This window comes from Stegostoma tigrinum, chromosome 5, assembly GCF_030684315.1.
Source record: "Stegostoma tigrinum isolate sSteTig4 chromosome 5, sSteTig4.hap1, whole genome shotgun sequence".
NCBI classification, from domain to species: Eukaryota; Metazoa; Chordata; class Chondrichthyes; order Orectolobiformes; family Stegostomatidae; genus Stegostoma; species Stegostoma tigrinum.
This window is the reverse complement of record NC_081358.1, coordinates 44,048,900-44,074,248: the sequence shown is the minus strand read 5'-3', so window position 1 is coordinate 44,074,248 and position 25,349 is coordinate 44,048,900. Positions and strand designations below refer to the sequence as shown.

Sequence of the window (25,349 nt, the reverse complement as noted above, 5' to 3'; positions counted from 1 at the left end):
ATATACAGGTGGGCTGCTGTAAAATTATGTGCATAGCCCCCGTGTCCATCCATGACCTTCCTGCAATTTCATGTGGTGCAGGTGAGACCTAGGGCTGTTTAATGCCTTTGCCCCAAGTGAGGTCCCTAAATGGCTGATTAGTTGCAGGGCCACTTCTCACCTGACCTGTTTTGAGGATAGCAGGAGGAGTCAGGGCACTATGATGCAAGGCAGGAATTTGAAACACAATTTCTTTCCAAAGTATTCCCTGACTTACTTACTGAGATTTGAATGGGGAATGCAACTAATGCTAAGAGCTTATGAAAGATGATCCACACCTGTATGAAAAGGTAAAAAGGGCTTATAAAAAATGATACGTTTGGGTTAACAGATTGGATTTTTGTTATTCTTTCAGGAGATGCAGGAGTCATTCGCAAGGCTAACATTTATTACTATCCTTAATCCTGAATTCTCCTTGACAGCAGTTAAGAATTGACCTCGCTACTGTGGCTTAAGAGTCAAAAGTTGGCCAGACCAGGTAAGGATGGCAGAGTTCCTTCCCGAGATAGGTTTTTACAACACTCAAAGATAATTTCAATGTCATCATTACTAAAACTAGCATTTCTTTCCATATTTTTAAATGGGTTTTATTTAAATTAATTGAATTCAAATTTCCACCAGCAACTGTGGTGGGATTTGAACCATTGCCCCCAGAGAATTAGTCAGCACTCCTTGGTTGCTTGTGCCATTTCCATTATGCCAACATGTCCCTAAATCTAGTGAACACTGTTGCAAAATGCACATCCACAAATAGAGAGAAGGTCAGCATCTCATCTTGGTCAAGTAACCTGTCAAAACCCAAAGTCATTTGCTGATGGCACCGCATGCAACAATTTGAGAAACTGAGCCTAGCAAGCACGTGAAGGAATTTGGGACACATCTTCAGAACAACTATAAAGGACTCCTTAGAAGTAATCACTACAAAATACTGGCTGGTAAAAGTCCACAAATATAGTGAGGGCAGAAAGACAGGGGAGATGTTTCTAAATATCAAAATAAACCCAAATATCAAAGCATAGTACTGATACAGCAGTAGGAAAAGGTAATGAAATGACTCTTCTGGATTCCATTTTGCAGAAAGAATGATTGGATACATTGAATAGTAGTTGGGGGAAGGGTGAAGGAGGCCAGAAAATGGTGATAGATGTAGTTGCTAGGATTCAGATTTGGCAATACATCACAGAAGACATGAAAGAATATCAGTGAGGACAGAGGGTATCAAGCTTTTCAATGTCGTCTAAGCTGCACTTATGTCCTCAATGAATTACTTTGAGTTTAAATTTCATGTCCTGGTAAATTAATATTTACGTTAAATATATCACATCACCCCAAGCAATGAAGCTCGGCAAACTGGGATTTCATTGGGGCATGTTAAAAAAATGACAGTGTCCATTCAGGAATTTAGTCAAGTAAACCAGGTTTTAGGCATGTGTGAATTGCACTTTAGCTCTGAAAGGAATGAACACCATGTGTTTTTAAAGAATTTGTGAGGAGATGCTTCTACAGTTTAGAACACGTACTTATCCTGGATATATAACTGATGAAGACTAATCTGCAATTTCTAACTTGTCTTATCGCTGTGCTTCAAGAAACAATGTTTCAAAACAGGCACTCTTCACCAAATGTCAAAACAATCAGAAATGGAACCAAAACGTTAAGTGAAACACTTTTACCTGAATCAGGAATTCCCATAGAAATCAATATTAAAGCTGGAGTCAGGTTACCTTGGACATTTTCGTGCTGAAAATGCCAAGTTGAAAGATTAAACTTTCCAGTCTGAAATAACTTTTAAAATAAAATACATCAATAAATATAAAGGAAATATGTTACAGGATACAATGTTTTAAAATAAACACTCAACCCATACCTGAGATTAATTGGGCTTGATCTAATGACATTAGTTGATGCAGGCAGCTGCTAAGTCCCAGTAACTGACTTTGGCCATTAGGTGGAGCCCATCAGTGTGCACTCAGAACAGCAACCAGAAGGGAGAAGCTGGAAACAGACCCAGAGCCAAAGTTTAGATCAGAGAGCTGAAAATTCTGACCCCCTGAACAACATGGACAATGTCGAATCAGTTGGGAAAATATGCAAGATTCTTGACATTGAAGAAAAACAAGGCTTGATTTTGCACCTGAGTTTTGAATGGCAAAATGAGAATCTTGCTAGTTGTTGGCAAGAGACCAATTTACGTGCATAAATATCTTAATATTAACAAGTCTCTCCTTATTTATATGCAGTTTCTATTCTCCTAGTGCCCGAGAGAAATGAGATGGCAACAATTCCCATTGTGAATGTCAGAATGGGTACCTGGTGGCTCAAGCTCGTACCTCTGGATTTCCATCTCGGACAGCCCAATCCCCAAAATCTCATCACCACTTGCCAACTCCTATCCACAGAAGCTGGCACCAGACTTGCCACTATCTTCACATCTTGGAACATTTCCAATTCACTTAGAATATACTAAAATTAAAAGTAAATGCAGATATTTAAATCTGAAACAAAAACACAAAGTGCTGGAGAAACTCATCAGGTCTGGCAGCATATGTCATGACAAAAACAGGATTAAATGCTTCTGCTCTAGTGACAAAGGGTTGAAACATTAACTATGTTCTTTCTTCTCTCCACTGATGCTGCAGATCTGCTGAGGGTCTCCAGCACTTTGTCTTTGTTTCACTCAGAATGGAGTTCTGCAATTCATTGCTGCAATTTGGAGTGTAGCAACACCTTGTCTTATGATTTTGCTGCCAGGACACTTTGTATTTAGGGACAGGCAGCTATCTGATGGGTTAATCCAGGGTGCATCTCTTGGCTGTTATTGTGTTTTCTCAGCGCTCACTCATTCTCCATCTCCTTAGATGCCCATAGCATTCCTGCCTCGTCCAGTCCTTTTGCACATGGCTGCGCCATTCAGAACTTCAAGGTTTATCTTATTTAGTCTTGCCTTGATTCTTAGAGCAGATTAAAGCCAGACCTGGTTATCACGTTTGTCAGCAGTGTTCAAGGGGACGAATATTTATTTACAGCACCGCACCAAGTCAATGTCACACTTGCAGCACGTGTCAACAGCTTTTGTGGGAAAAATACGATGCCCGTGCTTTGACCAAAAAGCCACATTTGAAAGTCTAAAGGGAGTTTAAAACAGAAACTTGGGAACAACACCAATGCAAGCACCCTTCCAAACCACTCACCGTTCAGACATGGAAATAAATTGCTGTGCCTTCAGTGTCACTGGTTCAGAATTCTGGCATTCCTTTCTGAATGGCATTGTTGGTGTATTTACGCCAAACGGACTGCAGTGGTTCAAGGCTTCAGCTCATCACTGCCTTTCTAAGGGCTGGCCAGCCCTTGAATACCGGCCAGCTAGCAAGACCCACATCACATGAATGAATTAAAGAAAGTACTTCTCAGTCGAGGGAGACTGTCATCTGTCACAATGTCATGTGCAGCATCCAACAGATTCCTGGAAGTGTTGTGGATTAGTTTGGTGCCATGAGTAAAGGGTTTGATCTTGTTTCTGGCTGGGTTGCCATAGCTGTGTTGAATGCCCCAGAGTAACACATTGGACCTGCCTCTGCCTTCTGTTAGAGAACACAAGAACAGGTTAACGATCACATGATAGGTCTGAAAAAGGGAACAAGATAAATACTTGAATGGGGTATAAAGATGGGAAAAGGGTAGAAGAGTGAGGATAACTGGATAGCTGTATCAGGAGTGGAAATGGGGACAATATGCCTCCTTCAGTGTTGTATCATCCAGGTACAGATAAAACCAGAACCAGCAGGATTATGTACCTGAATGCCTAGGTCTCTCTGATCTACAACACGAACTGTTCAATAACAGTTTGGTCTGCTTTATTTTATTAGTTGTTAAAGAATAAATAGACTGCTAAAAATTTGAATGGCAAACACGTTCAGTTCTTTAAAGAGGTTTACATGTTAATGTGTATACAATCTGCAGAAATAGGGGTAAAAGTGTCAATAATGAAAATAAAAATGTATAGCTGCAACTTAGGTTCACAAAATATTTATTGAAAATTGAATATGCACGAATATGATGGTTGGACACCAAGCAATAATTAAAACAGGGCAAGATAATTACCGCTCGTCTTAAGATTCATTTGGTATGTGACATCTCTTGAATTCTGTCAGCATTCTCTTCCACTGTATCGAAATTGGATGTCAAAGATCCATGTTGTTTGAAACTAAACTTGCCAGGTGGACGGGAGTGTCTTTGACAGCATGCTTATGCATTGAGAACTGAATCATGCAAACTAAGATCATCACAGGTTCAATTCCTGGGCTGTGCTGAGTTATTAGATCGCACAGGTAGAGTCAGCATCCGAGACAAAAAAATATAATGGGTGTGCTGACAAAAATAACCTTTAATACAAGTGTAAGTGGAAAAATAAGATGCACCAAGCAAAATCTGCATTGTGAATAGAAGCACAGCAAATTCCTTTGAACCATTGTGATAAATATGTTATTCCGGATTACCAAACATTGACAAGGTCCTAGAGATTTTATAAATAAACTGAAACCCTTATCACCCAGATGGAAATGGCTAGGTTTTGCAGCTTTATTATTTGAAGGGTAGTCAAGCTTAATTGAAAATAAAATGTTTGCATTGTCATTTGTGTGTCATTTAAACATCCCTCATTGGAAGCTGCAACGTAGTAATTGTCAAGTAAACAGATGAATGGCTGTAAGAATACAATAAGCATTTCATACACGCCGACCAATCCTAACATATAGAATCATCACAGAGTTAGGCTTGTTTTTTTTTAAAATCAAGCAATTCACAGATATTAATACACATTTCTGAAGCAGGCAGGACTTGAACTTGGGGCTCCTAGCTCACAGGTAGGGACAGTACCACTGCATCACAAAAGTCCCAAAGTTGCTTTTGATAAAAATTTTGGGAAATTCAGATTACATATGTTAGAAGCCAAACAGTACGGCACAGGTGGGATAGTTACTGGCTGGTCTTGAGGTTCGTTTGACAACTCTTGACGAATTCTGTCAGCATACTCTTTCTCTTACTGAAACAGAACGTGATGTTAAAAAAAGATTCAGCCTGTCAACAGAAAACTTTGAAGCTTGCACATACACTTGGCGTGGCCTCTGATAGTGGGCATCATCTATAACAAATTACTAGCAACAACTCAGCAGGTCTGGCAGAATGTGTGGAGAGAAAGTAGAGTTAACATTTCAGTTCCAGGGAGATCTTTTTTCAAAACTGGACCTAAAATATTAACTCTGCTTTCTCTCGACAGATGATGCCACACATGCTGAGTTTTCACCAGTAATTTTTGTTTTGTTTCTGATTCCCAGCATCCATAGTTCTTTGCTTTTTTTGAACCAGTTCTGTCCTGTACATTAATGTCACCCCAGATTCAACTCCAGTGCTGAGTTACCTCACTAAGACTGCTGTGATTTTCCTTATTGCCTCAGTCATGGTTTTGCTACCCAGCTGCTTTTGCTATCATCCTGAAGCAGGAATCGTTCAATGGGAACTGGTTTGGTGAGCTGCAATGCCGTTGTGGGTGAACAGCCAGCCAAATAGTGCTTGAATAGTGGGCAGTTCGGCAAGGCACCAGAGAAGCATACATAGACTATCATTACCTTCATGAGATGCAAGGTGGAAACAGAGAGAGAAATGCCTGAAAAACGATAATAAACCTGATGGAAGACATTACCTTAAATGCATGCACAAGTAAGATTTAAAATGATAGACAGAAAAATTCAGACACAGATTTTATCCATAGAAAAATAACAGATGCAATTACTTCTGAAAACAGAACATTATGCCCTAATAAAGAAATTAGAAGAAGCAAATTTTCATTGTATGTGTACAAATGTTATTATCAATGACATCACAGTAAGGGAAGATGGTGCACAAAACTTTCCCTTTATTGGCCTTCCATTAGAAATTCAGTCATAGTGTTGCTAAAATAAGAGACATGTTGCTGAAGCTTTCCACTTTGCACTTGTCAGGAGAAATGCAAGAACGTCAAATTTCAAAGAAGCACAATTTATATTACTGCAGAAGAGGGTACGAGTGGTTCGAAAGACAACTTGATTGGCTGAGGCACTGGCATGGAGAAAGCAGTGGGGAAATAGAAGCTCTCCAAACTCCAAGTAATTCCAAAAAAGGCAGAAGGCTTGAACACATTCCTTTTGTTTGCAAATAAACGATCCTGTGGATGAATGTACATGGCTTATCTTACACATGCTGGATGCAATGTAATATGCTTGACTGGTTTCCTTAAATTGGTCTTGATGTAGTTATTAATAGGCCAGCATGTGCTGCCCAATCATGGGATCACATCAAACAGTAGACATTTTGTTTTGCGGCTTGCAAACACTGGATTGTTGAGTGCTGTCTGTTTTGTTATCTTAGAGGGGTTAAAAAGCTCCAAACATCGTGATCTGAACCACTGATACATGTAGCAAAAAAAGACACTTGTGAATTCATTGGGGCTTAACCAGGTTGGATGAAGGTGTATTTGATAAGACTCAGGTGGAGCAATTTCTGAATATTTTTCTTTCTATATGTGGGTGTGACTGGCTGGGCCAGCATTTACTGCCCATCCCTAATTGAGTAGATGGTGGTGAGCTGTCTTTCTGGACTACTGCAATCCGCATAATTGCTGGCAGAGAGTTCTGTTTCTTCAATATAGATTTTATATAATTTTTGTTGTTACTCATCATGACTGATAAATACAACACAAAGAAAACTGGGAAAATTCTGCCTCTTCATTGAGCACTCGTAGTTCAGGGCTAGCTTGGTAATTATATGAAGAAGTAAAAATTAGAAGGCTATGCCCATTGGGCGAGAAGATATTGTGAAGCTTAAACAGTGGTGAAGAGAAGTTAGGCCATATTGCCTGTTTCTGGGCTGTAAACTCTGAGTGATTCTGATTGTTCGTCGGAACTCCAGGAATGAAAACACAATAAAATGGAAGACGGCCCCCTGTGATTTATCAAAACAAGCGTTAAATGAGAACAGAGCTTGCATTTCGTTATTGAATCAGTAGTGGCAAAGAGAAGAAAAGAATGTCACTTACACAACATGTACAAAATAACTTTTTAAATCTTTATTTAATGAAAGAAATTTTCAGTGTGTCAAATATGAAATCGGATATACAAAAACTTTACATCAGTCCTGCAAACAAGGAAAAAATAAAATCCTTAACTAGGAAATCCTATCATTACTTTTCTGCATGAAAGAGAAAATGGATGAATTGGAGAAGAAGGCTTATGGCAGTTTAGGACTGCACAGCACACTGTGCCAAGATCCCGAGTTGAACAGATGCTTAGAATTAAAAATCTACACAATGTTCTTCTGAAGAACCCAACTAGTCTGTAACAAAACTTTGCTTTAAAACCATGAGAAACAACAGAACCTATTTACTGAATCAAATCACTGCATTCTGAGGCCTCACCCTTCCCAGAAACTTTATCAGTCATGTTCTCAGTAATGATCCCTTCATAAAAAAAGCTCGATGAAGAATTTACTTGATGTTAACAGATCACAAAGTTTTTGCTCTCATCCAGTGTTTAACAAGTGTTCCTCACTGTTGTGATGATCCCCAATCTTTGGCTTGGCACACCAATCTACTGTAATACTACTACATTCCAGAAATGGCCCTACCCTACCTCACTCACCCCTACCCTTGCTCATCCCAAACCCCACCCACCCCTACCCATCGCAACTGTAACCCAGCACATCCAGATAACCTCCCCTTTTTTTAACAGTTAAAACGAGAGGGAAAAAAATACAGGAATTTTGTTCCCTTGGTAAAAAGAATACTTGCAAGAGATTTCATTGCAAAATCTGGTTATTGATTCTGACATAATGATGCTATAGATTGGCAATAAATTTACAACATTCCAGGGTCTTCTGTTAAAAGTCTGAGATCTGTTACATTAAGTAAATGGTTTTCAAACACCTGCTTCAGATGAAATCATTCAGCTCAGCTTCTAGTGCTGCTGCCATCTCGTCGGCCTCTGAGCTGCTGTCATCTTCGTTGCTGGACAGCTTACTGGAATCGCTGCCCACTCCATCGTCTTCCAACTTTCGCTTGTGCCCCCTTTGAGAACAGAAAACACTCCATGTTACTGACAGGGAAGAAAACAGAGTGCGCCTACCTCCTCCTGCCTTTCACAACCAGCTCTCCAAAGAAAAAGCTTGGCAAATCATCCGTACTGTATCCACAAAATCACAAATCACAAATTTGCTTATCTGCATCAATTAACGCATGACAAAACAAATCAATATTCGAGGGGAAAAAATATTGCGTATCCGTAATATTTTTAACCATTTTAACCTGTTTTTAACAAGCTCCGCACTTGCAAGTTTCATCATTAGTGGGAGTTCTCAGAAGAGAAGACTCAGAGGAATGGCTTTATACCCACAGTGCACAGTGCTTTAAAGCTTAAACGACATCAGGGTTATCAGTGTCCATTTATTATGCTATGTTTAATTTTATTGACATCTTAAGTTTGGCATTTTTTATTGCAGCTTATAAAGCAGTAAAGTAAGGATTGCCACAAGTAGGAGGAGGATAATAACTGGCAAAAGTGAAAGCTAACAAGCCAATTCACTTCATGAGCTGGCACACGATCAGCAAGATCAAGTAATTCAAGAGTTATCCCCTAAACTGTACAGTTATAGAACTCTTCTTCAGTACCGTGCATTGAACTTTCATCATTTCCGTTTGCAATTTTCATCTGCAATGCCAGCAGAAAACAAAATAATTTGATTTCTTTATTATTCCATCCTTCACTGTGGGGCCTATTAGAGCACAGATGGTGCTTTAATACTTCTCTTTACTTGCTTTCTGGCCACACTAATTCCACACAGCAATGACACAAACTCTCCCAAAGGATCAGTGCAATCACGCTGCCTCGATGTAAATGAATTTTGTACACACTGTTGTTGGTCGAGGGAAGCAGGATGCGAGGTGGTGCAGGGTTGCAGAGATGAGCCATCCCTGGGGAAGCAGTTCAGACGCAGGTGTACATGTGCTGAGGTGGTCTGGTTAGAAGGCCTGCCTTGCTTCATTAGAAATTGGTCTTGCTTGTTTAAGAAACTGTTAGGTCCTCTAACCCCACTCCCCTCCATGCCCATAACACCTTGCATCCCCTATGTCCATTCACCCAGTATGGCCTTAAAACTAGTCACATAAGAACAACAGCACCTCTTGAAGGGCATTTAAAAAGAATTCAAAAGAATTGCTTTGTCCAAATCTGCTGCTACGACCCTATAAAAGGCAAAGCCATTACTGTATCAATGACAAAGCTTTACCTCACTTCACACCCTTTCAACTTTGACCAAATGAACATTGAAAGAACTGAAGGAAACAGTTCAAAGGAAGACTAAACTGTAGCACCATGAACTGTATCAACAGAAACAGTTGGCCAACCTCTTCTATGAATACTTGGCTGAGCTACAGTGGAGTAAAAAAATCAAAAACATTTGTGATTTCCTTTGTCCTACTTCAAACAGACAGGAAGATCCTATATGTGGTCAAAATACTGGATAAAATCAAATCCTACCACAGAAAAATGCATTCAGAGATAGTAGGAACTGCAGACACTGGAGAAACTGAGATAAAAAGGTGTAGAGCTGGATGAACACAGCAGGCCAAGCAGCATCAGAGGAGCAGGAAAGCTGACGTTTTGGGCCTAGACTCTTCTTCCTGAAACGTCAGCTTTCCTGCTGCTCTGATGCTGCTTGGTATGCTGTGTTCATCCAGCTCTACACCTTGTTATCACTGGAAAATGAATTGCTATTTTATGGTTTTCAATCTAACAAAGCATAACATTATGAGCTTGTTTAGTGCTCATAAACACATGAGAAGTTACAACTTGCAAGGTGGTTTCGCTTCAACTTGCTACAGATTTGAAGGTTTTCATAATTATGGAAAATGAGCACTGTCTTAATTCTTAAGGAAATGATACATGACATAACATAATTTCTCGTAGCTTTGAAGTCTTAAATCAGCATTTGTCACCATGTAGCTCAGTGCTTTATAATGCATGGCTATATCTCCACCACAGCTTTTTAAAGCACTTTACAACGGTCTTCCTTTTCCCATTGTTGGCAACAACTTTCTAAAATATTTGATTATTAAGGTTAAGCATATGAATGGATTTTATTCTTCTTTAAAGAAATAATGTGCAGGGCCATATTTACCGAAAATATTTGATATATTTACCAGAAACATAATTATCTAAACATTAGCAGTTAGCATTAATCGATGTTAACTGGATCACTTATGACATAAGCATACTAGAAAAAGAGGTATCTGGCTGGTTCACTTTAGAATAATATTGCAACGCTATCTTTTAACCACAAATATGCTACAACCACATTTTAATATGCCGATAGCATAGCAAAAAAAAAACCCAAGACACTCAGGTTCAACCAATAACTTTTAGTGAGCCACAGAAGCACTCAGTAAATGGGCAACTAACTATCTCAATAATTTATGTCCATTCGTCTTTAGAGTGGTAATGAAATAGAGAGTCTTCCTTCGCCATTTTTATTATTGCATTTCAACCTTTTCATGAACAATACACCTCAGCAATTTCTTGCGGTGAATTTCTCCCTATCTCCATCAATACAGTTGTTGCAGAGTAACTGGCTACTCAAAAGCATGTAATTAGTGACTCCCGGACAGGAAGGCTGGCTCTCTGCTTGATGCGTCCCTCTGTAGAACATGGAGCTTGGGAGGAGTATGGTCATTCAGTGCTTTGAACCTGATCCGCCATTTGATAGCGTAGCAGCTGATCCGATTCTGGTCTCAACTCCACCTCCCTGTCTGGCCCCTTGTCTATCAAAACTTCTAACTGATTCAGAATTGAATAAATTCAACAATTCAGCCCCAACTGCTTCCAGGCGAAGATAATGTGTTGACGAACAACTCTCAATCCTCTTCAATTCTGCCTGAAATGGGGGGACCTCAACTCCACCACGAAACCATTGTCAGTTGTCATAAATATCCGTCTGGTTCATTAATGGCTCTTAGGGAAGAAAATCCGCCACCTTTACTCTGTCTGGTTGGTGTGTAACACCACATCCAATTCTTAACTGTCCTCCAAAATGTCAGAGTGAGCCACTCAGTTGAAGGGTAACTAAGGTCGGGTAACAAATGCTGGCTTTGCCAACAATGGCCACATCCTGTGCACGAATATTATAAAAAGTGTGTTGCAATAATGTATTCAGCGTCAAACCTAATAGTCAAGAATCAAACAACATCCAGAATTAGGATTTTGAGAATCTGGCCAGCAGAGACCAAGTGTAAAATAATTCATATTCAACATCCCCTTATTGCATATTATCCCAATCAAGAGCACAATCAAAATTATTGCAGAGAAAAACGTCGATGCCACCAGGCTAGTGCATAGCAAATAAAGCACTCTGTAAGGACTGGTCCTAGGCTACTCAAAGAATATTTCAATCCTTGAGAAGCTCTGGCAAAGGGAAACAAGAATGATATACGATGTCAAGAATCTAACTTCTGAGGAAAGAGTGAGGTGTTTGGGTTTGGTAACATTAGAAAGGCATGTTGACCTAACTGAAGTTTTTCTAATTTCTGAAGGGAATTGAAAAAGCTGATCGACAAAAAATGCTCTAACTCCAAAGTTAGCTCCCAAAGCATTTAAAGAATAGAGAGAATCACCTAAAAATCAGCAGTAAATGTGCTAGGTAGGAAGAACTAGTTCTCATAAGGCTCAATCAGAAATGAACACCGAAACAAATGAGCAGCATGCTCATTCCAGAAAACATCAGATCAGGAGACGATCCATGAATGTGGCCATAAGGTCAGAAGATGTGTGGTTGATGTGCTGCATAGACCTTTGCCCTTTGAAGATAACTTAAATCACTGCTACTCCTAGGAAACCTTCAATCAACCACCAATGTCATCCTACATTGGCTGCTGGAGACACACAACTCTGGGTTCTGAGACATATCCTTTAAGTCAGAGATTCTCAAACTCACAGTCATGACAGGTTTGAGAGCTTGGAGGTCATAAAACCTGGACTGAGAGCTACCAGCTGCAAAGCCCTTTAGAACACAGAACGGTACAGCACAGGAACGTGGCCTTTGGCCCACAATATTGTAACGAACATGACGCCAAATTAAACTGATCCCTTCTGTCTGTCCTTGGTACAGCTTATCTAAAAGTCCCTTAAACACATCTATTGATTCTGCCTCCACCAACACCTCTGGCAGTGTGTTCCAGAGTCCTTTCATGTGTAAAAAAAGTTGCCCCTTGCATCTCCTTTGAACTTTCCTCCTCTCACCTTAAATGTATGCCCGCTAATATTCGACTTTTCTACTGTGGGGAAAAAGATTCTGCCTGTCAACTCTACCTATGTATCTCATACTTTTATAGAATTCTATCAAGTCTACCCTCATCCTCAGCCACTCCTGGGAAAACGACCCGAGATTTCTAGACTCTCCTTAGAGCCTATATCCTCTAATCCACACAGCATCCTGGCAAACCTCTCTGTACTCTCTCCAAAGCGACCACAACCTTCCTGAAATGTGGTGACCAGAACCGAAGGCAATGCTCTAAATGTGGCTTAACTAAAGTCTTATAAAGCCCTTTTAAAGCCTGGTGTTGTATTCTGTTGATGGGCATGGCTTAAAATAAGGCTCTTTAAGGCCTGCTTGCTGCTGTTTTTAAACAAAGAGCCTGCAGTTCAAACGGTGCAGCCCAACCCACCACCTCCTGGAGTTGCAGCTGAAGTTAACACCCTATCTTCACTGCTCTTGCAGCATCCTTCCAGCCCCTGGGAATACTGTCAAGTCTGTGACATTAAAATGGAGGGGTATGTGTCACAGTGTGTAAGCATTTGCGCAGCAGTGTTTAAATTGCTCTCTTCCCTGTGGGAAGCACTTGGACCTCAGCATCTCTCTCCGCACCACAGCTATGAGTGATAAATCAGAGTATTGACAATGCTTGGCATGAATTCTATGTCCCATCAGCCTGCAATCTAATGCTGTAGGGTTTCACTGTGTAAACCCTAGCATGAAGTTACATTCAATATTCTGCAGCAGTGGGATGAACCCACGTGTCGGAATGAACGGGCTATGCATAATTAAATCACGGTCGAGTCTGACAGAGCACAGATTTGCACAACATTGATGAATTACGCACATTTAAAAACATATTTCCTCTTTGTTGTTGAAATGAATTTTACTTATTACTTTTTTAAAAATTTACCTGCATTAATGCACCTCAGGAGATTAACACTCAATAGAACATTGTATTTGTTTTAATGGCCTTTACTAAATTACTTGTTCTCATCACTCTAAAGGTAATGGCTGTTGTTAAATGATACTTTAGCTAAAACAGTTTATCACTTTTTTAAAAGCTGTACATATCTATACATGAGATAATGGGAACTGCAGATGCTGGAGATTCCAAGATAATAAAATGTGAGGCTGGATGAACACAGCAGGCCAAGCAGCATCTCAGGAGCACAAAAGCAACTGCACCTCCCAGTCGCAAACCATTTCCACTCCCCCTCCCATTCTCTTGATGACATGTCCATCATGGGCCTCCTGCACTGCCACAATGATGCCACCCGAAGGTTGCAGGAACAGCAACTCATATTCCACCTGGGAACCCTGCAGTCATATGGTATCAATGTGGACTTCACCAGTTTCAAAATCTCCCCTTCCCCTACTGCATCCCTAAACCAGCCCAGCTCTTCCCCCCCACCCACTGCATCCCAAAACCAGTCCAACCTGTCTCTGCCTCCCTAACCGGTTCTTCCTCTCACCCATCCCTTCCTCCCACCCCAAGCCGCACCCCCAGCTACCCACTAACCTCATCCCACCTCCTTGACCTGTCCGTCTTCCCTGGACTGACCTATCCCCTCCCTACCTCCCCACCTACACCCTCTCCACCTATCTTCTTTACTCTCCATCCTCGGTCCGCCTCCCCCTCTCTCCCTATTTATTCCAGTTCCCTCACCCCATCCCCCTCTCTGATGAAGGGTCTAGGCCCGAAACGTCAGCTTTTGTGCTCCTGAGATGCTGCTTGGCCTGCTGTGTTCATCCAGCCTCACATTTTATTATCATATCTATACATGCTTGCATTAGTACAACATTAACATCGAGGTTTATAGCCTGGCGCTGGTGGCCGTTCAGTATAGATTCCACAGCTAGACTGCAGACCTTTACTTTAAGAGGGAGAAAAGATATTTTACAAAGGGTTACTTAAATTAACAACTTAACACTGCCAATGAACTATATAAGTTGATTGCTTTGAATAAATGCCAATAGGTATGAATCAGTCACATGCCACAATCTGGATCAGCAATACATACTGAACGGAAATAATAACAGAAAGCACTGGAGAAACTCGACAGGTCTAGCCGCATCTGCCGTGAAAGAAGCAGGCATATTGTTTTTAGTCCAATATGACTTCTTCAGGCAGGGGCAAGTTAATCCATAGCTTGTAACTTTGTGAATCTGGCACTTTCTTGAGGGGCCAAATGGCTCCTCAGGGCTGTATCATTAATCAAAACACAAGCAATTGATTAAGGGGCCAAGACAAATGCAGATACATGTAATCCAGATCAATTACAAAATTGAATTGTACCAAGAATTAACTGAGGGCAGATGTAACTGACAGTCTAACGAAACATTTTAACTTCAATTTTCAACACAAGCTGCCCCTGGCACCACCACAGCACACTGTATGCTATTTTATTTTTAAAAGTACCCTCTTTAATGCACTTAGAACATAGAACATAGAACAGTACAGCACAGAACAGGCCCTTCAGCCCACAATGTTGTGCCGACCATTGATCCTCATGTATGCACCCTCAAATTTCTGTGACCATATACATGTCCAGCAGTCTCTTAAATGACCCCAATGACCTTGCTTCCACAACTGCTGCTGGCAACGCATTCCATGCTCTCACAACTCTCTGCGTAAAGACCCTGCCTCTGACATCCCCTCTATACTTTCCACCAACCAGCTTAAAACTATGACCCCTCGTGCTAGCCATTTCCGCCCTGGGAAATAGTCTCTGGCTATCAACTCTATCTATGCCTCTCATTATCTTGTATACCTCAATTAGGTCCCCTCTCCTCCTCCTTTTCTCCAATGAAAAGAGAGTTCCAGTTGTGCCATATCTGTCCTCTTTATACTGTGCAGAGAATTTAGCAAGAGATGGGTTAAAAACAGAAAGTGCTGAAAGAAATCTCAGCAGGTCTGACAAACAGCTAACATTTCAACTTGAATATGATTCCCCCCAATAAGTGCCATACCGGAATTAAAATGTTTACTCTGAAGCTGCTGGACTTGCTGAGTTTTTCCAGTGTTTCGCGTTTTTATTTTATATCTCCAGCATCTCACTTTTGTTTTAAAATTTTTATAAGTTATGGATTGATATATTTTTGGAAAAGCTGACGATGTAAATGAGGGAGAAAGGAAAAGCAGCATTTAACCAAAATACAGGGAAAATAGGTTTGCAAAGGGTTCATGTGAGGTGGTAACATTGGAATAGATTTATTGGACAATATGGTCTGTTCCTGTACAGCAAAATTCTGCGTCATTCTGCTGCTGATACTTCTGAATGATGTCATCGTGAAAATCCCTACCATAGAAGTCGATTGCTTAATACCTCCATAAGAATGATTTGGCATGTCGTATTGTAGGGTTGGGTTTGAACATTTTCGGTTAACATTTCTGTATCTGGCAGGTGTAAGAACTGCTCCTTTAACAAAGCTGAACTAACTTTACAATGCTTACAAACAGCAGTGACAAATTCAATACTGCAAATGCTGCAGTGGAAACTGCAAGTTGTGTAAATTATTATTGTGTACACGCACACACTGGGTTAGATCTTTCCCTTGCTTAATTGCCAAGATTCTAAGCCTAAATTGTCAGACATTCGCCCTCATGGTCAGTGTGAAATGGTCTTGCGGTGCCAGTTTTCAGAAACATGAGCTGATAGTGAGGGCACTGGGGCTTCTAGAACCTTGAAATTTGAAATTTTAAGTGATGAGTTTCAAAGACTGAGAATGAAACACAAATGAAAGGGAAAGAAATCAATTAACAGCGTCAAATTCAAGTAACTTGTTGATAATCTGGCAACCGTGCACTAAGTTCCATTTTACAAGTAATTGGAAACAACTTTGAGTCTGTCTTACCACATTTTACAAGAAAATCCCAGTAACAAAAGCTTAAAAACAATGTTTATAAAATTTTAACAAAAACTAGGCAATAAAAATAACCTGAAATCCAATGAAAATGGAAATGCCTGTTGTCTTTTAATCAAAAATTCTAGAATTAAAACTTACCAAGAATGATAAATGTGCTGCTAAATGGCTCATTATAACTCAGAACTAACTGATTCTTTTTTTTAAATTCGACCTGTTCAGAGATGTTATAACACAGCTCAAGACCAGGTGGGACTTGAACCCAGATCTCATTGTGCCACACGATCGCATCAGCACTAACTGATTCAAATCCACAAGCTGTTGCTCGTAAACAACTTGTTCTATTATTTATCCTTTGTTAAAGAGCTAGGAACCAAGTATTGTCTGACAGAATAGGCAAACGTACATCAATATTTACTGCTGCACTGCAGTCAGGTGCCAAGCTCACAGCTCACCAACCACATGAAGAATTGCAAGAAATGCACTCAATGAAGTTCTAGCATTTTGAGTCTAAACATGCGATTACTTCAAATACTACTAACAAGAAAACATAACAACGTTCAGTGCTTAAGAAACGTCTGAATAATCAAACATGATTCTCAGATTCAGGCTGAGGCTTGTCTACACATCTGCCTACGTAGTTTTAATCTGTAGCATACATACACTCACTGATTGAGTATATTTAATTGCTTTGCCAGCATGAACTAAAGAGAACCTGACATATAACCCAAGCAGCAAAATGTTCTACCTGTCCTACCACAGAAAGTTAATAATATTAAGAAAATATGCCTTATGAACCAAACTAAATGCATTATTTAGAAGCGTAATTTAAGTAAACATGTTGTGATGGAATACTTTTGCAATTCGAAGCTCAGGAGTAAAAATTATCATCTCAAACCATAACTGTCTAGTATGGCTACAAGGAAGATATTGTTGGGAGGACACAGAGATAGGGTAGAAGATCTAAGGTGGGAAAAAGTTGGTCATAAAGAAGTCGTAAACAATGCCAAATTTTTTTTTTGAGGTGACAAGGTGTAGAGTTGGATGAACACAGCAGGCCAAGGAGCATCAGAGGGCAGGAAAGCTGCCGTTTCGGTCCTAGCCTCTTCTTCAGAAAAGGGTCTAGGCCCGTAAGGTCAGCTTTCCTCCTCCTCTGATGCTGCTTGGGCTGCGGTGTTCATCCGGCTCTACACCTTGTTATCTCAAAATCTCCAGCATCGGCAGTTTCCCACTAGCTCTGAACCAATTTTTTTTTTAATGAGTTATAAAACTCCCTTTAGTTTAATGTATGTTTAGTTGTATTCCATTACATGTTGCTTTTAATGGTAATCTCGCAGCAAGATTAAGCCACAGTAAGATGTTTCTTAAATAAAGTTAATATTTTCCTTTCATCAACAGACTTTGCAAGTATTCTTTAACAACACAAGACTGAGAGCACTATAATTGTTGGAGAAATAAATTCATTTCACAATTTTTGAATGTGTTAACATTAAAAACAGTTCTAACAGGTCTTAATAATTATTATAACTGATCTTTGAAATTTAAAATCTGTGTATAAAACAAAATACATCTAGTACCTGAGATAACAAGGTGTAGAGCTGGATGAGCACAGCAGGCCAAGCAGCATCAGAGAAGCTGGAAGGCTGACGTTTCGGGCCTAGACCATTTTGTGAAGAAGGGTCTAGGCTCGAAACGTCAGCCTTCAAGCTTCTCTGATGCTGCTTGGCCTGCTGTGCTCATCCAGCTTTACACCTTGTTATCTCAGATTCTCCAGCATCAGCAGTACCTACTGTTTCTACATCTCATATCTTTGAGGTTGTATCTCAGTATCATAATATCAAGTTTTCTCTATATACTTCACTGATATGGAAAGAAAATAATGCGCAATTGTTACAGCAAAGTGACACTTCCCCATCTTCCCTCAATAACTCTGCACACTTTTTTCTTCCAGATAATAATCCAGTCCCTTTTTGAAAGTCTAACTGAATCTGCCTCCATTAAACGTTCAGGCAGTGCATTCCAGGTGGTGAGTGCGCTGTGCAAAAAAGTTTATGCTCTTTAAGAATTTTACTTCAAGTTGGTGCTTTAATCAGCAAGAGACAAAAAAAAACTGCAGACAGGGTGGATAACCAGGAGGCTGGAAAAACACAGCAAGCTAGGGAGCATCCGGAGGCGTCGTCTTAACATTTTGGAGCAAGATCATTTTGTACAAGATCTTCAATACAGTAGTTTGCTTAATAACATTTACTAGGATATGCAAAGGAACTACAATTTGAAATTCAGCTCGAACATTTGCTAAAATTTTAAATATTCATATATCATTAGTCTACCACATTTCTCCCAAGCACAGGACCATGTAAATGTTGATTACTACATTATAAGGGGTTGGAATGCCAGTGTGAAATGTTAATGAAACTGTATCCTTCACAGAAGATGATGTGTGTCATACAACCTTGTTCTTTCTTGTAGACCTGTGGCAAGATAAAGCTGCAGTAAGATGTTTCTTAAATAAAATTAATGTTTTCCTTACATCAACAGACTTTGCAAGTATTCCTCAGCAACGCAAGAAGACTGGGAGTACTATAGTTATCACAGAAATAAATCTAGCAGATTCTTTCATGAGGAATATATTGAAGTAGTGTCTCAAAAACATAAAATAATGAATATTAATTACAGCTAAGCAAAAATTAATTCCTATGGATAAGTTCACATCAGAATAATGTTAGGAGTGATACCTATCATCAGCTAGAGTAATACAGATTGTAAAACCCTGCATTTTAGGCTGGAACTGTTTCTGAAAAGTGATATGCATTAAAGCCCTCAAGAATTGAGCAGCTAATCTTAAAACCTGCCCTGGAATTGCACTGTGAAAGCAGCATTTAATTATGTGGAGGAGAATGCACGTCTTAATGGATTTCTGCAGTGGTGAGTGGAAGGTACTCTGACTGTAACAGCAGTTGGTAGAGCAATCAGTGGGTGTTGCTCTTCAAATGTACTATGTTGAATGCCATGTTTCAACGAGCAGGTGCCATGTGTAATAGAAAGTACATGCTCATTTGGTTAATGCTGCCACCAGCTTAAACCACAGGATACAGGTCAGATGCAGCTTTGCTAGGGTCCACTCCAGAGCTGGACCAAAGATCCAACAGCCACCTGACATAAGATGAGGGGAAATGGAAGGGAATGATTTATAATTTTACAATAACTCCATAATGCCTTGAAATCTAAGCCAAATTCTCAAACTGTGTTACCAGTTATCTAGATCAAATCAGAATCAATGGCAACAGCAAAAAATTTGCAATTAAAAACCCAGTTCTGCTTTAAGAGGTAGATATTTTGTCTGTTCTAACCAACGACATGAAAATATGGCTGTTAACTGTCGGTTAATTTCTTTTGGTGAATTATAGAATCTCTACAGTGTGGAAACAGGCCCTTCGGCCCAACAAGTCCACGCCGACCTTCAGAGCATTCCACCCAGACCCAACCCCCTATAACCCTAATCTACACATCCCTAGGCACTATCAGTAATTTAGCATGGCCAATCCCGTTCAGAGATTTTTTTTCTTCCTGCAATATCTTGTTCATTCATAATGTAATGTATAAATATCATTGATCCCAAGGCACTATGGTATTTTCAACAACATTCAAGTGGATTAAACAGGTCTTGATCTTGAGTGGATTGGATTTTGTAATGTGTACAAGAGAATAGCGATCGACAGTTACCATTTCGGTGAAGTTCAATTGATTACCTGTACATGACAGCTCCAGCAGAAAAATCTCTGGAAAATTAAGAACATTGAATGGTTGGATACGTACACATGTTACACCTTCTCTATGGCCCACCTTCTAGTACACACCTTGGACAAAATGTCTCCATTCTGCATTACCATTTGAACTGCTTACTGTACTGAGGTTGTTGACTGGCTCGCCAAACTGGCTTGCTCTCCTTCAGACATGTCATCACCGCACTAGATGACATCATCAGTAAGGCTTCTGATAAAGCGATGTTATTCTACTCAGCTTGGAATTTATACCGTCTAGTATAAATCAGAGGCCTCACTGATGATGTTTCCTGGCACGGTGACAATACGTCTACAGGAAAAAGCCACTTCGGCAAGCACGTCAACAACCTCACCTTCAACCCGAGCTATAGTAAGCTTAAAGTTTTCGCAAAGATCTATGTTGGTCTAAAGTTACCACATCCATTGTTTAAATGGAAGCATTAACATTCTTAAAATACCAGATAATGCTTTGAGAACAATGGTAAATTTATCAGCTTTCATTGTTCTAATAGTCTAAGTCTGGCAGTAAATTCTAGATTTTGTTTATTTGCTGTTGAAGAGGGAAATCCAAAGCTGCTGTGTGACTTTACTTGTTCCTCCCCAGGGCATCCTGTAACAGTACCTCATTTGGCACTAAAATGCAAATAAGTTGCTATACTTAGATGGTAAACAAGTGGCACTTCTCATAGGACAGCATCACTGGAATCTAAATGCTGCTTTAAACTGTTGAATCTGCTCCACCATTTCAAACCTCCCCCCTTCAAATCAGAGATCAGAGGGATACTACTGAGCAACAGAATATCACACAGCATCATTTTAAAGCCACGACTGCATTTATTTTCTCATTCAGCATTTTATTTTTTCACGGGATTTAAAGGTTGACATTGTACATGCCGGATTCAAAGGAGGAAATCTTTTAACGTTCATTTTGAATAGTATCAAGAAATATTACAAATTACTTTAGCAATTCAGCCATTTGCAAAGAATTGTCTGCACAATGTTTTCAAGCTTTTACAACTGGAAACAATGGCTATCATATGGTAGAAGGACAGGCCAGTTCAACAAGTTAACATTTGGAAGCATCACAGACACATTGAGTCGTGCAGCACAGAAACAAACCCTTCAGTCCAAACAGTCCATGTTGAACATAATCCCAAACTAAACTAGTTCCACCTGCCTGCCCCTGACCCATATCCCACCAAACATTTCTTAATCATGCACCTTTAAATGTCGTAACTTTACCCACATCCATCACTTCCTCACAAAGTTCATTCTACTTGTGAACCACCCTCTGTATAAAAAATTGCCTCATGCTTTTTAAAAAAAATTTCTCTCCTCTCACCTTAACAATATTCTCAATTGTCTTGAAATCCCCCATCCTGGGGAAAAGGTACGTACCATTCACCTTACCTATACTACTCATGATTTTATAAACCTCTGTAAGGTCACCTCTCAACCTTCAATGCTCTAGGGAAAAAAGTCCCAGCCTTTCCAACTTTTCTTTATAACTCAAACATCCCATACCTGACAATATTCAGGTGAATCTCATCTGAATCCTTTCTAGCTTAATAATATCCTCCTATGACAGGGTGGCTAGAACTGGATACAGTATTCCAGAAGAGGCCTCACCAAACACATCTTCCCAACTCCTATACTCAAAAGGACTGAGCAACGAAGGCAAGCGTGCCAAATGCCTTCTTATCCACCCCACCTATATATCATACAAACTTCAAACAATAGTGTACCTGAACTTCTAGGTCCCTTTGTTTTATAATACTACCCAAGAAGCCACTATTAATTGTGCAAGTCCTGCCCCGTTTGTTGTACCAAAATGCAAGCCTTGCATTTATCGAAATTGAACTCCATTGGCCATTTTTCAGCCTATTGACCCATTTGATCAAGATCTCTTTACTTTTCTTAGAAAACCTTCTTCACTGCCTACTATGCCTTCAATTTTGCTGTCATCTACAAACTTACTAACCATATTCTCATCCAAATCATTCATATAAATGACAAGCAAAAGAGGACCCAGAACTGATCCCTGTGGAATACTGCTGGTGGCAGGCCTCCAGCCTGAAAAGCAACCCTCCACCATTACATTCTGTCTCCTGCGTTAAGCCAGTTATGCATCCCATTGGCAAACTTACCCTGAATCCCATTTTACTAATTTGTCTACCATGTAGAACCTTGTCAAAGGCTTTCCTAAGTCAAAGTAAACAATGCCTACTGCTCTGCTCTCATCAATCTTTTTGGTAACTTTCTAAAACAAAACTTAATCAAGTTGGTGAGGCATGATTTTCCTGCACAAAACCAAGCTGACTATCCCTAATCAACTTTTGCCTCTCTAAATGTCCATAAACCCTATCTTTTAGAATCCCGACCTAATTGCATTGATTTGGAATTTGCACTTTGTGGCAGCAATCAGTTCACATAATATCCTGAACAAACTGCAAAGTGGTGTGTATATTTTTCTAGCAGATAGGAAAAAACTAAAACGGAGAGGCACACAGAGTACGCTGATGTGCATAAGAAAGAAAGGAGACTTTCTATTGGATTTTACATTTGACATATCTACGAATAAAGATATAATTGTTAGATGTAAAATTCATAATACCAACATAATCGAACTTTATTTTGAAAAAAAAACTTGCTTCATCTCAGAAAAAAAACTCAAAACTAATGGTGATTTCAGTGTATGACGATGCTACGGCTTTAGGTGGTGTATTTTGTCCTTTTTATTGAAGAGAGGTTTTAAGACAGAGATGTCAAGCTGTCTATGTAACCTCAATAGTTCCGGGTCACCAGACCTGAAACGCCAACTGTTTTTTCCTTCACAGATGGTGCCAGACGTGCTGAGCTTTCCCAGCAACTTTGTTCTTGTTCCTGATTTACAGCATCCGCAGTTCTATCGGTTTTTATTACAGAGTTATTCGGCTTGGTCGTGATACAGAAATGATGAACAGATTAAACCCATAATGAGAATGTTGCCTCATTTTGTATGCCTCAAAAAAAACTAAAGACTGAAAGCTCTGCTCCGCAGACTAGCAGTCATTTCCTTTCTCACTTAATTCCATTACAGTGGATTTTAGGAGTTTAGCTTAGATCTATGGATAAGGATACTTGGTGGCGCAGAACTTGAATACCGTTGAAAAGGGAAGTGTGTTACAGTGTTCACCTTGCATCCAGCAGGCCAAAAGCAAGAACAACTCACTGAATAAGTGGTTTCACATTGCTACCATGCAGTGTCTATGTGAGTGATATTTCAACTCAACAAGTGCTGCTGTCAGTACAAAAAGAAATTCTGCCCATCACACAACATAATAGTTATAAACTTGCGCTAAAAATAATTTGTTATAGAGATCATGCATGTCTGTGAAATGTCCTAAATATCTTAAGGATCTGTTGCATTCTGCTTGCTTCTGGCAGTGGTTCTGACTTTATTTGTGTTGGTTAAACTACCTAACTAACAATGTCACTTGACTAGCAGTCTAGATTAACATGTTCCTATTAAATGATGATGTGCATTATGACTAACAGAAAATAGTTTTCCATGAACAAAAGCAGTAAATGCAGGGAATGTATAGAAGATCACCGGTCTCCAAACATGGAGAGAAGCTGCAACCTTTATGGATGATGACCTTCTTTGACTTCACAAAGGATTTCAACTCTTCAACAGGGAAGGACGATGGAGTGGCCTCCTCAAATCTGGCTACCTGCAGAAACATGTCACCATTCCTTGCCTGCTGCATGACAACATGCAAGCTGTATTCTGTACTAACAGATCCACCTCAGACCAAATAAGTGTGCAAACTACGGCCAAGCAAGGCAGTCATTATATCAATGCTCTTCTTCATTGCTGCAACACTTTGCCCGATATCCATGAAGCTTCTCACTGGACAGCAACTTCTCCACAGGGCAACTATAAAAACTGTATCAGCTCTAGTCCAGAACAGAGCTCAACCCAATCTCTGTCATTGTGAGACAGTACACAGAAAATGCGAGTCTGTGCACAGTCAATGGTTGAGCTCCAAGCCATCACTGACATATTAATGGAGGAGACTAAGTGGTTGTGCTTTTGGCTAAACACTTGGAAGACAAAGGAACTCTTTCAAACTGTTCCCATATTTACACAGCGCCTTTCATGAGTTCAGGAATACCCCAAACACTACTGTACAGTCATTAGGTACTTGGGAATATATTTTTTTCAAATCATAGCAACCGGTTTGCAAGCAGCAACATGAGCGATATTGGTTGAGGGATAAATATTGACAGGGACAATTCTCCAGCTCCTTCTTGGAATAGCATCATGGGATCTTTTCTGTCCACCTGACAGAATAGACAGGATCACACTATAAAGTCTTTTCAGTTTATGTAGTTCAGCTCATTAATTCTCTAATTCTAGCTAATTGTGCATGTACCCAAGATTAAAGTAATACCATAGTTTTCATATGAAAAGTGAAACTGCACCCAGTACAGCAGATTAACCTGTGTAAATAAATCAGGCATGAGGCACAAGAGAAGTTGAAAGACAGCAGGCACAAAAACTCTACAAATTATTTTTAAGATGGTTCAAAGCTCATGAACTAATGTACCAATGGCAAATATTCCAATCCAATAAATCTAAATTTAGCCCATCATCATAGCGCTAGCTGAAGGCAGCAGTACCTACTTTGAGATGAAAACGGGCTTGATCGCAAGTCTGATCATCAGAACTTTATCTGTGGTGGCTTCAGCAGTAAACTTTGTACATCATTCAGCACTTATCAAAACAAAAATCTTTAACTTACTATTTAAGTTCTCTCAAATGGAACCTCCACAATTTCTCCCCTGCCAAAGTTGACTCTCAAAATTGACTTAGGGCTGTGTTTACAAAGTGAAGGTAGGGACCCAGTCTCTGGCTGAATTCAGATTCCTGCTGCCGCAATGCAAATTTTGAACACAAAAGCCCTAATTGGGCAGACGACAAGGCATGCAGCCGATTAGTGGCACCAACACCTTGGGGAGGTAGGTGCTCTTTGTCTGGCTACCACATATGAAAAGAGCAAGTTCAGAAAAATTTTACCCTAAGTGCTAACTTTGTAAAAAAAAAATTAGCTACTAACAACCTGCTGTGCGCATTTCCATGTTTCTCTTTTTATCTCCACTCTTTGGAAAGAAAGTAAATGCTCGATGAAGCAAAACAATTCATGCTTAGCATCAATTGACAATATAATACACATTTTGATGCCATTTACTCGGGGTCTTAAGTTGCTGCAGTCAAACAGAACCTACTCCCTCCACAGTCATGGTGAATTTGGAAATTTTGTTTCGAGAAGTTGAAATTATCATCTG

The 25,349-nt window shown here is 39.8% G+C and overlaps 1 protein-coding gene across 2 annotated transcripts in view; it reads right to left on the bottom strand.

Annotated features, from left to right (window-relative positions):
* Window positions 1-7,747: 7,747 nt before the first annotated feature.
* The window catches only part of ctdp1 (CTD (carboxy-terminal domain, RNA polymerase II, polypeptide A) phosphatase, subunit 1), a 270,284-nt gene continuing 252,682 nt past the window's right edge, over window positions 7,748-25,349 (bottom strand). For both annotated transcript variants that reach the window (XM_059645960.1, XM_048529206.2), the window contains one exon: window positions 7,748-8,134. In XM_059645960.1, the coding sequence (XP_059501943.1) occupies window positions 8,084-8,134 (51 nt within the window). In that variant the 3' untranslated portion in view covers window positions 7,748-8,083. The remainder of the gene's footprint in view (window positions 8,135-25,349) is intronic.